Source organism: Mesoplodon bidens (genome assembly GCF_964165515.1).
Source record: "Mesoplodon bidens genome assembly, chromosome: 2".
Classification (NCBI taxonomy): domain Eukaryota; kingdom Metazoa; phylum Chordata; class Mammalia; order Artiodactyla; family Ziphiidae; genus Mesoplodon; species Mesoplodon bidens.
The window spans coordinates 28,933,177-28,949,067 of NC_138177.1; the positions used below are offsets into that span (position 1 = coordinate 28,933,177).

At 37.4% G+C, this 15,891-nt stretch overlaps 1 protein-coding gene and 1 long non-coding RNA gene across 6 annotated transcripts in view; one reads left to right on the forward strand and one right to left on the reverse strand.

The window, feature by feature from the left end:
* Positions 1-2,951, reverse strand: part of LOC308612896 — a 62,759-nt gene extending 59,808 nt beyond the window's left edge. For 3 of the 4 annotated variants that reach the window (XR_014015155.1, XR_014015156.1, XR_014015157.1), the window contains exon 1: positions 2,866-2,951. This is a non-coding gene — a long non-coding RNA (uncharacterized lncRNA). Of the gene's footprint in view, positions 1-1,304; positions 1,464-2,865 lie in introns of all 4 variants that reach the window. The other variant, XR_014015158.1, reaches the window with a different exon arrangement.
* Positions 2,483-15,891, forward strand: part of GORAB (golgin, RAB6 interacting) — a 78,278-nt gene continuing 64,869 nt past the window's right edge. Inside the window, exons 1-3 of one of the 2 annotated variants that reach the window (XM_081225697.1) lie at positions 2,483-3,224; positions 12,520-12,871; positions 15,086-15,187. In XM_081225697.1, coding sequence (XP_081081823.1) covers positions 2,933-3,224; positions 12,520-12,871; positions 15,086-15,187 — 746 coding nt within the window. In that variant the 5' untranslated portion in view covers positions 2,483-2,932. The remainder of the gene's footprint in view (positions 3,225-12,519; positions 12,872-15,085; positions 15,188-15,891) is intronic. The other variant, XM_081225698.1, reaches the window with a different exon arrangement.

Sequence of the window (15,891 nt, forward strand, 5' to 3'; positions counted from 1 at the left end):
GGGCTTAGTTGCTCCACAGCATGTGGGATCTTCCCAGATCAGGGATCAAACCCACGTCCCCTGCATTGGCAGGCACATTCTTAACCACTGTGCCACCAAGGAAGTCCCTGTTCCGCCTATTTTTAATGTTTTTTATTTACTAAACCATGAGGCCATGGCTGCAACTAGCAATAAGTAACAAATGGGGTTCATAGAAACTCATACTGGAAAGGAATCTCAGAATATATAAGATGTGGAAATGTTTCAATACTTAAGTTTGAAAGGTTTCTTCTTTCAATATTTATGTGAGCGCTCAGTAGGTGTCAAACACTGTTATACACTGAGTAAATAAAAGATGCATCAGCTGATCTTGTGGAGATATTAACTAGTAAAGGGAAACAGAAAATAAACAAATGCAAATAATTTAGGAGTTGTAATTAGTGCTAAATGAAAGTAATAACACAGAAATGTAGGTAAAAAACTGGGGTGCTATTTGGATAGAATAGGGTAGTCATTGAAGTCTAAGTGGACATTCAGGTCAAAACCTGAAGCAGAAAGAGCCAGCCAGATAAGGTAAAGATCATTACAGCCAAATGGAACAGGAGTTGGGAACACCTTGGGTAGGGCAGTAGGGGATGCCAGGAGAGACTGGCATGTTCTAAAACTCCAAAGAAAGCCAACCTGGCTGGAGTGTAGGGAATGTGGAATAAAGGGAAAGACAGCACAATGGTCATGTAAGAGGTAGGCAGGGATCAGATCATGCAGGCTCATGTAGGAACTGGGATTTTATTCAAAGGGCAACGGGAAGCTGTTCTACAGTTTTAAGCAGGCTATAGACATTAGATTTTTCTTTTCTAAAAAATTACTCTAGCTTCTCTGTTGGAGAATCAACTGGAGGCAATATAATAGTCTTAAGTTGTCACAGATGGTCCCCTTTTGCTACAAACACAAAAATGCTGTATACTACACAACATGTTTTTATTTAAAAGAAAAAATACATCACAGAACTTAAAAGAAAGCAAAAAGAGATGTAGAAAGCAAATCCAAGGGGTACTCTACCTGAATGTGTGCTGGGGATTTGATTCCTAAACACATATGAAGACAAGATCATGGAAATAAAGTTCAGAGTGTGGAAAGGATGGTCCACATGGTAACAGAGGACTAGAAAAAACTCAGCCTACTGCTTTGTAAAAGCAGTAAGGAAAACTGTTATCTCTGAGTTATATATATATATATATATTTTTTAAGGGCATCTACAGATACTTGAGGCCTGTATCATACTTGGGGGTTAGATCTAAATTTATATTACAAGTTTAAAAATTTACCTTAAATCTGGTTTAAAGCAAATGAAAGTTCTAGGGACCAGCAAAACCAATCTGTAGTCTCTCAATCCAAGATATAAAGGGCTCTTACAGAACTTTTTTGAAGATAAACTCCCAATAAAATATACATTATTTGAAGAAACCAGTCACCATAAGGAAGAGCTAACAGAAACAAAAAACAGATTTAGAAGCTTGCAAATTGGAAATTATAACTTTATACAGACGTTGTCTTTTACCATAATCTTGCTCATGCTTTGGTTCTCATTCAGGGTTAATGCAAAACTTTTTAAAATACCTTAATTTCCATCTCTATTATGATTACTGATACTTCTTGAAATCTACCCAAAGTGAGCTAAAGAATGTTTATGTATAAATTTTAACATGGGCCATACAAGGTGGTTCATTTTTATTAGATGGAACTAGATAGCTGATGCCTGTAAATGGCAAACTGAATTAACTACCAGAATGTACCGATCCCCATCTACTATTTTGAAGCTAGATTATCTGTATACTTTAACGTATTTAGTCTAGCTTCAAAAACTGGATGAATCTGGCTCCTCCAATCCTTTTGGATAGCATTTTTTTAAATGTTAGGAAAAATGAGTCCACAGTTAAAATGAAGAGTTTGTGCACACCTAAATTTATGAAATCGCTTTTAAGTTTAAAAGATTAAAGCTTACAAAGAGAATTCCAAACACCCTTCACCTTCTAATCACCTATTTAAGCTTGAAATATTCATTCCAACTCTTTTCTTGGTGTAGTAGTCTTTATTTCAATTTGTTTAAAAATACTGATACACTAAAACCAGAAACCACACATGTGATTTTTAAATTTAAGCCAAAACTGGTTTTAAAAATGAAAAACAGTGAAAAGAGAAACACGAAAAATGAAGTGGTCTCATTTAAATCATCCTGATCTATATGTACTTTGACAACGTTTGCATCTTTTAATCTCCAAAATCTTGCTTAAAATGAGAAAATGGAAGCCCAGAGTAGTAACGTGTTCAAGGTAGTACCAGAACATTGAAATCAGGACTCCAGGAGGGAGAAGCCTAGGAAGTGTTTTCCCATCCCCAGCGCCGACGTTTTTACATTGTCTTCTCTGAACATAAAAACAGAGGACAGATCATTTTTAAGAGGGATTTAGACATCCCTTAGGAGAAAGGTTACAGATTAGCGAGAATCTTTCACAAAATCGAAGAACCAACTCCCAGTGAACAGAAATGAGTCGCTGCAGCCTGGGGGAGACCTGGCTACGCTGTTAAACGTGTCTGTTCCTTTTCCACTATTATACCCCAGCCCTCTGAAATGATTCTTTGTAATTAAAAGCCTAAATCTGAACATTCTTGAGTCAACTTGCGGGATGATTTCAGCGCAGTTTTGGAATAAGCCACTACAAGCCACGCACCGAAACCCTCCACCACCAACACGTAGAGTGCTCCGCCCCAATAAATTCGAGGGCGCCAAGAGGCAGCACTGTCCTCCCTTTCCGCCACCGACTCGTAGTCACTTCCTCACTGCCTGTTTATCTCCACCTTTATTTCCATCGCTATTTCCCCCTTTACCTCTTGAAGCGATAACCCAACAAGTATAGGAGACAGGGAGAAAGAGCAGCCAGGTCAGGGGAAATGAATGTCTGCGAGGCCACGATTTCTTCACGCAGTTTGTCCGGCACTGACGGAGAGAGCCTCGAAGAGAGCCGGGTCCGGCGGCAGGGGAGAGGGGGCCTTGCGTCCAGAGCTCGATGCGCTGATTGGTTGGTCAGCCGCGGCCGGGGAAGAACCCGGATGTACCTGGGTAGTTCTGTTGGCAATTGGGGTTCTGAGGTTTGGGCGTTCTAGGCGTGCAGGCAAATCGAGGCGGATGGCGCGGGGTTGGGCCGGATTCTCTGAGGAGGAGCTGAGGCGACTAAAGCAGACTAAAGGTAAAGGGACGGGTCTGCACAGATTTAATTCTTGGGTCTGTTAAGGGGAAGGGGCGGGGCTGCAGTTTTTGAGGGGAAGGGGGCGGGGAAAAGGATTATCTGTGTTAGGGGAAGGAGCTATAAGTGGGAGGAGAGGCTTGAGAGGGCGCCAGAAGTGGATGTACTTGGAGCCACGGCTAGGGGAGGGGGGCAGGCACAGAGGACTGGGGTCTACTTTTAGAAAAGAGACTTCAGGTATTTATTTCAGGGATCTGACTTTTTCCGGTGAAAGGAAGGGGACTTGGGAGAGGAAGTGACCTATTAGGGGGATTGCTGCATAGACCAGTGGTTGGAGGGTTGGGGTCTGAGTAAAGGAAGGAGAAGGGGCGCACACCATATTAGATTTGTGATGAATTTATAGAAGCAGGCAGTGATTGGGAAAAAGGATCACAAGGGTCTGAATAAATGCAAAAAGTTGGTGCTTTTCATAAGACATCTGGAGTCTTGCTTTCACCAGCCAGGTGATTTTTGCAGTTCTTTCCAATTCTTGAGAGTCAGCAAACCAAAAGGGTCTTTGAGAAGATAGATGTGAAATATCTAGCTACCTATCTACGCCTCTGTCCATCCATCCATCCATATCTACTGACTTTAGTGTAAGCTAAAATTTTGTGCTTCCTTCTCCAGCTTTATAACGTAATCATTGAATGGACTTGTACAATTTTGTTATCTTTCAATGAAGAAATTAAGTTTGCTGATACTTTGTGAGAAACTCTTGGTAATATAAAGTGTGCTTTGATTGTGGTTGAAATTTCGTAAAGTTCTGTACGGTGATACTGGCAGCGCACACCACTTCTGTGAGCTTACACCATTCTTGGTGCCGTAACTTATACATTCTGGGAGAAAATTAAGCTCTGCCATGCCTTTAATTAGAGTATGTGAGAAAACTGGATGTTTTCTCAGGTAAGCTTGTGCTTTTTTAGCATGGTTCTGAAAATAATCTAGGACTGACAAGTGGAAAAGGAAGTAAATTTGTAATGTAAGGCCAGTGTAGATTATGTAGATCGAGGAAATTTTGACTGGTCCAGAGACCTTTAAAAACATATCATAAAAGTTACACTACAGTTTGTAATTAACTGACATTCCCATGTTCAGATGTATGGAGTACTTGTACCCGTGCTTCTGGTCTGACCAGAAGTTACAGATATCAGCATCTGCATTAGGGATGCTGATATGAACAAGGCCTCATCCCTGCCTTCAAAGAGCTTATAGTCTAATGAGGAGACAAACTATAATATAATGTGATAGTAGATGTTGTACAAGAGCTTGCTACAGAATTAGCAGGAACTTTACTGTGCTGGTGGTTGGATGGAGCTTGGCAAAATTTCACAGAGATTATGTGCTAGCAGAGGTGAGTTTGCCAGGGGAAAGAAGACTTACTGTAGAAGTCTGAGTTAAACATTGGGTTCATTATGTGGAACTACGTTTCTAAATATCTTCGTAATTTGGCATAGAGAGGGGGTGGAAGGACCTTAACTTAAAGACCTATCATTTCAGTGAGAGGTTAGAACATAGATGTCAACTCACTAGTCTTTGATCACCTTAAGAAAACATCTCAGCATCTTTGTATACTCATAGCCAAACACTGATTGGTATATAGAAGATCTCCCAGCTCTGCTTCTAAATCTTTTTGTCTTGGAGCTCTTATTTATAAGACTAGAACAGCTGAATCTTTAATTTTTAAGGCTCCTTCCAGCTGTTCTCCAGCCTTAAAAATATATTTAAATAATCTATGAAGATGGAGTTGGTTGCCAGCAAAAATAAAGACAAGACTACTCTAGAGAAGCCCATATGGGCATTTGGGAAAGTCAAAAAGTTCTTAATAATCTTGTTTATATTGTTTATAATATTAAAAAGCTGGAAACAACCCAAGTGTTCATTAACAAGGGAATGGATAAATAAATTGTGGTATAATCATCCACTGGGCTACTATATGAATAGTATAGTAATATATAGGAATATAGTATATATAGTATAGGAATATATGAACTATAGTCACATGTATTAACATGTATAAATTTCATAAACAATATATGAAAAGAACAAATTGCAGAAGAATATATACAATCTGATACCATTTATAGAAATTCAGAATCATACAAAGCAGGTATATTCTTTTAGGAATATAGGAGATATATAAAGAAATTCAAAGGAATGAAACACAAAATTCAGGGTGGTGGGAAGGCAAGGGACTATGAACAAGAAGGGGCAAATACACTTTCAGAAGTACTGATAATTATGAAACCAGGTTAAGCCAATTTAAGCTGCAGTAACACATATCCCTAAAGTATCAGTTGTTTGAATAATAAAGATCTCTTTTTCACTCTAGTTTCATGTCTTCCATGGGTTGACATGGTCACTACACACCATGATTTGGTATTGTCATAAGAGTTCACCGTGGCAGGAGAAGATTGAGAATTGAGCATTGGGAATTAAATGCTTCCACCACTAAATGACAGGTGTCACTCCTACTTATGTTTCATTTAGCAAAAGTAAGTCATATGACTTGGAGGACAGGAAGTAAAATTATCTTGTGTGTTCCAAAAGAGGGGTAATGTGTCAGTCCTTGAACATCAGTTACGTCTACTGTAGTCATGTTTTATAAAACTGTGTTATGAGTTTTTATAATTCGTACAAGTTGGATGTGTATATGTAACAGAGACATACATATTATTTAATGTATAGTTTATTTTGTAATGAAAAAAATTGTAAACAAACAGTGCTGTCAATTTCTAATTAAAGAAAATACTCATGAGTTCTTTTTTTTTTAATTTTATTTATTTTTGGCTGCATCAGGTCTTCGTTGCTGCGTGCGGGCTTCCTCTAGTTGTAGCAAGCGGGGCCTACTCTTCATCACAGTGCATGGGCTTCTCATTGTGGTGGCTTCTCTTGTTGCGGAGCACAGGCTCTAGGCGCACAGGATTCAGTAGTTGCAGAATGTGGGCCCAGTAGTTGTGGCATGCGGCTCTCTAGTTGTGGAGAGCAGGCTCAGTAGTTGTGGCGCACTAGCTTAGTTGTTCCATGGCATGTGGGATCTTCCTGGACCAGGGACCGAACCTATGTCCCCTGCATTGGCAGGCAGATTCTTAACCACTGTGTCCCAAGGGAAGTTCTGAGTTCTTTTTTCTAGATACTAGTTCTTTGCCAGTTATATTATGAATATCTTCTCACAGTATGTAATTTATCTTTTAACTTTTATCTTTTAATGAAGAAAGTATTTAATTTTAATATGGACAAATTTGTTAGTTCTTCTTTTATAGTCAACATTGTCTGTGTTTTAAGAAATTAGCACCCTACTGTAAGTTCTAAAAGATATTAATCCCTATTTTCAATTAAGAGTTTTTAAAAATCGTTTTTATTATAAGCTGTAGCAGATTCAAAACATTGTGTAAAGAAATGTGTTTCTGATGTGTTTTAAAGTGTTGATTTGACATTTAAGTCCTTAATCCATTTGGTGAGTGTTTTGTTTGTTTTTATATGATATGAGGGATAGATCTGATTTCATCTTTTCCATATAGATAACCATTTTCCCCCCGGGTCCATTTATTGAAGAGATCCCACCTTTTGTTGTTGATTTGCTATGCTACCTCTGTTGTACAGCAGTGCTTCAAACATGTATGAGCTTGTTTCTCTGTTCTTTATTCTAATCCATTGGTCGTCTTATCTATTCCTGCACTGATACCACAGTGTTTTAAAGTTTTGCAATATTCCTGATAGCCAGTAGTCTAGTCCCCTTGTTCTTTTTCTTTGTAAGTTTCCTTGCTATTCTTGAACTTGTACCCCTTCATATAAAAATTTTGTGAGTTTACCAGATTTCATGGAAAACCCAGTTGAAATTTTTATTGGAATTGCATTGAGTCTTTAGATCAATTTGGGGAGATTTCACATTTTCACATTGTGAACACTACCACTAACACAGTATGTGTCTTCATTTATTTAGGTCTTCTTTAATATCTTCTAATAAAATTTTAGAATTTTTCCTGTAGAGGTTTTGAACACCTGCTTGCTAGATTTGTTCCTAGATACTTGATAATTTCTAGTATTGAAATATCTTCTCTTTAATTATATTTTCCAATTGCTGCTGACATATGAAGAATACAAACAAGCCAAAAGAAAAATCAACAAAAGATATGAATATATATTTCTTAGTAAGGGAAATATGAAGAGATGCTTATCACCATCAACAATCAGAATTGCAAATCAGGACCACAGTGAGATACTACTTCATACACATTTGATTGACAAAAACCAGTCTGATACTATTATATATTGAAGAGAAGGTGCATCCACAGGATCTTATACATTGCCAGAGGGAATGCACTTTGGAAAGCAATTTGACATTTCTCCTAAAGTTATACTTTATGACACAACAGTTCTTAGATGGTATCTAAGGTAAATTCTTGTACCTATACAAGAGGAAACATTAAAATTAAATTAGCATTAAAATTGAATGGCTAAAGCCACATGAACAATATGGATGAATATTGGCAATATCATATTAAGTTAAAGAAGATTACATCCACCATGACACCCTTTATATAAAGTTAAAACAAAATAAAATTTTAAAGAAATATTTGTAGATGCAGTATGACATAAAAAGCAAAGGAAGGGAATGATCAACACATGATTCAAATGATGGTTGCCTTGGTAGGAGAAAGTAGAGCGTAAACGATACAGAACAAAGTTCACAAACTCAGCCTCTTGGATTGATTTAACGCAGAAATGTGTTTGTCTTTTTATTTTTCCTTTTTTGGATTATCTAATCTTTAAATTTCTTTTTAAATTAATAGTGGTGAAAATACTTCTAGTTCACTTCTCTTCCCAGTATATTCCTATTACCGTTGTTTTTGGATCAGACCAAGTGCTAGTTCAGCATTGAATTGTGAGCAGAAGTGTTATGTCACTACTGGGTCAGAGCAATTAATTGCTGAACCAGGACCTTCCTGAGCTCTCTTCTCACCTGCCATGGGGGCTAGCAACACTAAATGGCTGTGCAGTCAGCCTGGAGCCCTAAGAGACTGATCAACAGAAAGCTGCTGCTGGCCTTCAGTTGGCACATGGCATTAATGAGAAATAAACCTTTGTTGTTTAAAACCACAAAGATTCCAGGGTTCTTTGCCTCTACGGCATAACCTAGACTTTCTTGATTGATGCAATTCCCTATATTTTCCATAAAAATCTGAATTTTTCTGGTGAAAAGTCAAAATGTCTGATAACACTGACCTAAATTTTTTAGTGACAGCTGCCATTTTTAATGGCTAGAGGTGGCTATGGATTGCCCCCTTTAAACTGTACTTCTGCTCCCAGTTTACCACAGTCTTCTGGATACTTGCAGCCCCCAATGTAAGTATGTAAAACAGTATGTTCCTTTTTTTTCCAGTTCTTCCTAAAAACCTAATTTTTTTTAAGAGCAGTTTTAGGTTCATGGCAAAATTATGAGGAAGATACAGAGGTTTCCCATTTACTCCCTGCCCCCACATGTACATAGCCACCCCCATTATCAACATCTTCCACCAGAGTGGCACATTCGTTATAACCTACATTGACCCATCATTATCACCCAAGTCTACAGTTTACGTTAGGGTTCACTCTTGGTGGTGTACATGCTATGGGTTTGGCCAAATGCATAATGTCATGTATCTGTCATAGTATACAGAGTATTTTCACTGCCCTAAACATCCTCTTTTCTCTTCCTATTCATCCCTTCTCTCCTCAATCCTTAGCAGTCACTGATCTTTTTACTGTTTCCGTAGTTTTGCCTTTTCCAGAACGTCATATAGTTGGAATCATACAGTATATAGCCTTTTCAGATTGTTTTCTCTCACTTAGTAGTATGTAGTTAAGGTTCCTCCATGCTCTGTGTGGCTTGACAGCTTATTTCTTTTATTTTTAGCATTGAATAATATTCCAGTGTCTGTGTGTACCACAGTTTATCCATTCACGTACTGAAGGACATCTTGGTTGCTTCCAGGTTTTGGCAATTATGAGTAAAGTTTCTATAAACATCCATGTTCAGGTTTTCGTGTGGACATGAGTTTTTATTGCCTTTAAAATATCAGTGAGGGCTTCCCTGGTGGCGCAGTGGTTGAGAGTCCGCCTGCTGATGCAGGGGACATGGGTTCGTGCCCCAGTCCAGGATCCCACATGCCGCCGAGCGGCTGGGCCTGTGAGCCATGGCTGCTGAGCCTGTGCATCCGGAGCCTGTGCTCCGCAATGGGAGAGGCCACAACAGTGAGAGGCCCGCGTACCGCAAAAAAAAAAAAAAAAATAGCAGTGAGCACGATTGCTATATCGTATGGTAAGAGTATGTTTAGTTTTGTAAGAAACCACCAAACTGTCTTCCAAAGTGACTACCATTTTGCATTGTCACCAACAACGGAAGAGTTCTGGTTGCTCCGCAACCTCACCAGCATTTGGTGTTGTCAGTGTTACAGATTTTTGGCCATTCTAATAGTTGTGTAGTGGTATCTTGTTTTAATTTGCATTTCCCTGATGGCATGTGATTTGGAATCTTTTCATATGCATATTTGCTGTATGTGTATCTTCTTTGGTGACAAGGTGTCTGTTAAAGGTCTTTGGCCCATTTTTTAATCAGGTTGTTTTCTTACTATTAAGTTTTTAGAGTTCTTTGTATATTTTAGATAACAGTCCTTTTTTATCAGATGTGTCTGTTGCAAATGTTTTCTCCCAGTTTGTGACTTGTCTTCTCATTCCTTTGACATTGTCTTCCACAGAGCAGAAGTTTTTAATTTTAATGAAATTCAGTTTATCAGTTATCTCTTTTATGAATAGTGCCTTTTGGTGTTATATCTAAAAAGTCATTGCTGTGCCTGAGATCATCTAGATTTTCTTCTGTGTTGTCTTCTAGGAGTTTTATACTTTGTAGTTTTACATTAGGTCTATAATCCATTTTGAGTGAAAGGCATAAGGTCTGTGTCTAGATTTATTTTTTATTTTTTATTTTTATTTTTTGCGGTACGCGGGCCTCTCACTGTTGTGGCCTCTCCCGTTGCGGAGCACAGGTTCCGGACGCGCAGGCTCAGCGGCCATGGCTCACGGGCCCAGCCGCTCCACGGCACGTGGGGTCTTCTCGGACGGGGGAGCGAACCCGTGTCCCCTGCATCGGCAGGCGGACTCTCAATGACTGCGCCACCAGGGAAGCCCGATTTATTTATTTTTTTTGCTTGAGGATGTCCAGTTGTTCCAGCACCAGTTGTTGAAAAGAATATTTTTATTCCATTGTATTGCCTTTGCACCCTTGCCAAAGATCAGTTGACTGTATTAATATGGGCCTATTTCTGGGCTCTCTGTTCTATTCCATTGATCTCTATTCTTCTGCTGATACCCACTGTAGTTTATAGTAAGTATTAAAGTCAAGTAGTGCCAGTCCAGCTTTGTTCTTCAATATTATGTTGGTTATTTTGGGTCTTTTGCCTCTCTATATAAACTTGAGAATCATTTTGTCAATATCCATAAAATACCTTGCTGGGATTTTGATTGGTATTGCGGTGAATCTATAGATCAAATTAGGATGAACTGACGTGGACATCTTGACAATGCTGAGTCTTCTTACCAATGAATATGGGATATCTCTCCATTTATTTAGTTCCCTGATTTCATTCGAGTTTTGTAGTTTTCCTCACAGATCTTGTACATATTTTGTTAGATTTATACCTAAGTAATTCTTTTTTTTGAGTGCTAATGTAAATGTTACTGTGTTTTTTATATCAAATTCCACTTGTTCATTGCTGCTAAGAAAGTAATTGATTTTTGTATATTAATCTTGTATTCTGTAACCTTGCTGTAATGACTCATTAGTTCCAAGAGGTTTTTTGTCATATGTTTAATCCTTAAGTGACCTGATTTGTTGTTTGGGAGTTTAAAAGTTAGCATTTTTAATCTCATAGATAGGTTCTGTGAAAATGCAAAATAAAATGGAAGCTGCATTACTGACTTTCAGAGGGATATTAATAATTCAGCTAACAAGTGTAACTGAAAGGTAAGCAGGCTCCATGACATTTTCTGATGGTGTGAATAAAGATGAGTAGCCAAGAATAAGTTTCTGTTGCAAGATGTAGTACTCTACTTTGTGTTTCTGTCTAAAGTCAACAATAACATTTTACTTTTGATTGTATGTCTTTGAAAATATTTTCTTTAATTCTTACACCAACTCCATGAGATAAGTAGAGCAAGTAAATTTTCAACCAGTTTGACAGATGAAGAAACTGAGGTATAGAATAATTAATTGACTTGCCTAAGGTTACTGAGGTGTGGAGAAAAGCAACACCAGAACTTTGACTCCAAAGCTTTTAACTCTCCTTTGGGAAATTTAAATATTAAGCTTATGTTGTTTCAAAGGTCAATATGCAGGATTTAAAAAACCCATTTAGTTCATTCATTAGAACTTACCATAGTTTCATTTCTCAGGCATTTTGTAAAGAATATCTCTTACAGTTCTTATTTAGTATAGTATGAATGTGAGTCAAGATTCTCCAGTTGTCTGACCTACAAGGTTAACACTGGTATGGACAATCCAAAAAGTACAATAGAAGTGTTATCATTTAGTTCGTAATGCTTTTAAACAAAATTTCTCCTGATTGTTTTATCTTCCTCTATTGCTTTGCTCAGGCTGCTATTAAAATTAACTTGCATACATTGATTAAAGGCTAACTACACTTTGGGGAACACAGCCCTGGACTGTTTGGAAGATGAAAGAAAACAATGTAGTGTTAACTAGCATTCCTAAAATTGAGAGACTTCATTCAGCTATACTTTGTGTATCATGTCTACCTATGTATCAAATTACCCTAAGATCTGTTAAAATTTAAGAAAGATGAAGCCTATTTGAAAACAACCACCATTGTATTTCAAAAGAACAGACAGAACCATAAATCAAATTTAAGACATATCAGAGAATTCATTTGTCTACCTACTTTGGTCATATTAGATTCTTTCGGCAGTTAGCAAACCAAGTTGAAACCTTGCTTTGTATTCTAAGGCCTAACTCACAGACAAATGGACCTCCTCAAAGATAATTGAGAACTAAGGTAGTTTTTATTAAATATTAACGGTATGATCAGAGAACTGTCAAAACTCTGCAAGAAGATGGCTGTGTTTCTCTAGGATTTTAAGAAACAGAAAGGGAGAAAAACTCTGCAAAATTATCAGAGTTTAATGTTAATGCTTTATTTTCTTAGAGAAATTATAATTATTTGCTGCTCACACAAAGGAATTTTTCTCCATTCTCTTTTTTATATAGATCCATTTGAACCACAGCGGCGTCTTCTCCCTGTGAAGAAAAGTCAACAGCAACTTCAGCGAGAAAAAGCCCTTCAAGAGCAAAGCCAAAAACTTGGACTTCAAGATGGATCAACCTCATTACCTCCAGAGCAGCTGCTTTCTGCACCAAAACAAAGATTTAATACTCAAAGACCATGTTCTTCTCCCCCCACTCCCCCCACTCTCACCTCTCCTATTGGTGATGGAAAATCACAGGGTATTGAAAGTCAACCAAGGGAACTAGGACTTAAGAATTCCCATGAAGGTCACAAAAATGCTGAGGTTCTACCTCCAAAACCAGATTGCAAATTGGAAAAAAAGAAAGTGGAATTGTTAGTAAGTCTGTACATCCATGAGGCTTTTTTCCATTTTACCATTTTTTTCCCATTGGCCTTTGAAGAAATACAGTTTTAACATTTTGTTTGTTTTATATTCTAACGTAGAAATGTAATGAATAAACTATTGAAAAATAGCTATCACCTAAATATAAGTAGCAGTGTTACGCACTTCTTCTGTTCTATGTTATTTAGTCTTTACAGCAGTCTTACGATGCATGTTCATTATTTTCACTTTACAGATGAGATATCTTGGACTCAAAAGATACTGTATTCCCAAAGTGAATACACCACTAATAAGTAGCAGAGTTGGGGTTCACATACAAGACCCTCTGGATCCAGAGTCTATGCCCTTTACACTCACCAGAACCGGTTCTTATATGTATGATACTCCTCCCCAAATTGAACCCATTCTTTCAACTTCCAGATTGCATCTCCATTGGCCCAGAAAAGGGTACTTCTGAAGAGACCTGAAGGGATGGTCAAAGGAAAGAGTATTGGAAATTGAGAGGACTAATTAAATAATTCAGCTGCATCATTAGATTTCTTTATTTAATGTGTTTGTATTAGAAACCACCTGCAGAATTTGGTTTAGCCACATTTTTGTGGAAATTACCATTCTATGACTTGTGAATTCTTATAATCAGAATTTTTTTTATTATATAGTTTATGTTTGAATATCCACTCTTTATTTCCTCCTGATTTATCACTCACAGGGAGGAAAGAATGGTATTTGTTTCTGTTTTCCATTTTCCGAGTCTTTTTCAAAGTGTCTTACGTTTTTTCTAATCTCACCTATTTTTCCAATCTCTGCTAATCCAGATTCTGTACTGAGGTTTAAGTGTTTCCTGCCCACCAGGGATTTACAGCCAAGAAATCATTTTGACAAGAGATAGAAAGCCACATGAAGTATGAGACCCAAATTAAACAAGTGCATACGTTTAATGTCTTAAGTGTAGTTTACCAGCAAAGTCCTGAGACAAGTTGTTGCAGGGGTGTGTAAATTGAGCTGGAGAATTTAGACTGAATGTCATTAGGAAAATTATTCTTTTTTTTGGTACTTGAGAAAATATTCATAGAAGATATGTAATCTCAGGAACTGTTGTTAAAACGGAGAAATTCTGAGGCTCTAAGAGGGGGAAAGGAAAACTATATACTAGAGAAGGTCAGAGATGATATTTCACTTTTCTGAAAGAGGCACAAGATAAGCCAGAAAATAGTAGAGAATTAAGGAAGTGAAGAAGGACTTGGAAGCAGAAGATGCCTGCCTAGTGAGTTCCTTGATGCTGTAATACACCAGCAAGACCCCTGAAGGAGAGATGCCCTGATAAAAATAATGGTTAGAGAAAATCCAGGTGTCACTGTTGCACACCATTTGGGTGCTGGGTGAGCTGGAACTAAGGTATCTGGGGAGGAAGTACCTGCAGATAGTAAAAATGAGAAAGGACCAATGCCAGCACTAAGGTGGAGGCTGTAGGAATGGAGAGAAAAGGATAATTTTGCAAGTGGTTACTAGGTCTGGGAATAGAGATTTTTGATATAATGGCTGTGAGAAATGACACTAATAGGAACAAATAGCTTTGTCATTACCTTGTTTAATTTGAGTTGACATTAAGTTCATGAATTTACAGAAAATTTTAATATATTTCTTTTAGAATTGGAAAGATTGGAAGACAATTCATGTTTGCAGATCTTTGGAGTTTTTCTTTAGCCCAACATTCAAGTCTTAGTTCATAGTGTTTCACTCTGTTTAAAGTGTTTAAGAGCTAGAAAGAAGTGAGCAAATTGTAAGAGAATGTATGAAATAAACATTGGTTATTGTGCTAAGGCTTATTACATGGGGAAGATGTGTATTATAGAAAACTATAAAAGATATGAAATTAGTTACAGAACAACTTATTTTGCTTTCTATTTTGCATATAACGCATGATTAACTTAAACAAGTTTCTTTGTACTCCTAAAAAATGCCATAGTACTCTGGCTTCCAGTTTGGGTTCCTAGATTGTATATGTATAATGGATTTCAAAGGACCAATTTATATAAGCCTTCTTTACTTCAAATCATAGTCTTTGTTCCTATTAGAACAAAATAATGAGCTACAGACGGGTTCCTTTTAAGAGGACTTTTGATTAAATTTTATACTTAGGAACTGAGACTGGTAAGATGTGGAACGGGGTTTCAGAAACTCATTTTTATACTTTTGCTCCCTAGGCAAGAAAAATCTCGTTGGGAAGTCCTCCAACAAGAACAGCGGCTAATGGAAGAGAAAAATAAACGTAAGAAAGCTCTTTTGGCTAAAGCTATTGCAGAAAGGTGAGGCACCTGAACCAGGAGAGCTTGTTTGTAATCTGTAATTAGTTTTGTCATGTTTTATATTTATTTTCCTATGTCTGTTCTAATAAATGGCGTTTCCTCTACAACCATTACTTTTAAGACCTACTAAACAAATTATGCTTTACAAATGATACTGGAATTACAGTCTTAATTTATTAAGGAGGGCTTTTTAAGCATAGATTATAATGTATTTATGAATACAGGGGCAATTAAAACTTAAGGATCATCATCAGTGTTTTTAGTTTTGACCATCTACACGTTCATAAGGGAGCAGTAAATAGCTATCAACATAAGTAAATCAGCAACAAATGCAGGTTTTAATTTTCACATAGGCCTTTATCATCTGACATGTAGAGGAATAAGATTATTCCACATAAGTGACTTATACACCCACAAATCCTAATTGTATTTCCTATGGCCATTTTTCTTAAATGATGTATCCTGCCCCCACTGATAAAAGATACATGATATAATTTAACTTTTTATCCTTGACTGTGGGTCACCATTATGAGCATTGTCCCATACTGTATACAATTCAGTTTTTCTCTCACCTTCCAGAGTGAGCTTGTCAGCGATCTCTTTTCCTTTACTGCATTGTACAAGCCTTGAACAACAACATTCCTATTTGAGCCACTTTTCCCATCCCTCACCCACTCTTCCCTTTTTGTAGTTTCTAGTGTGCT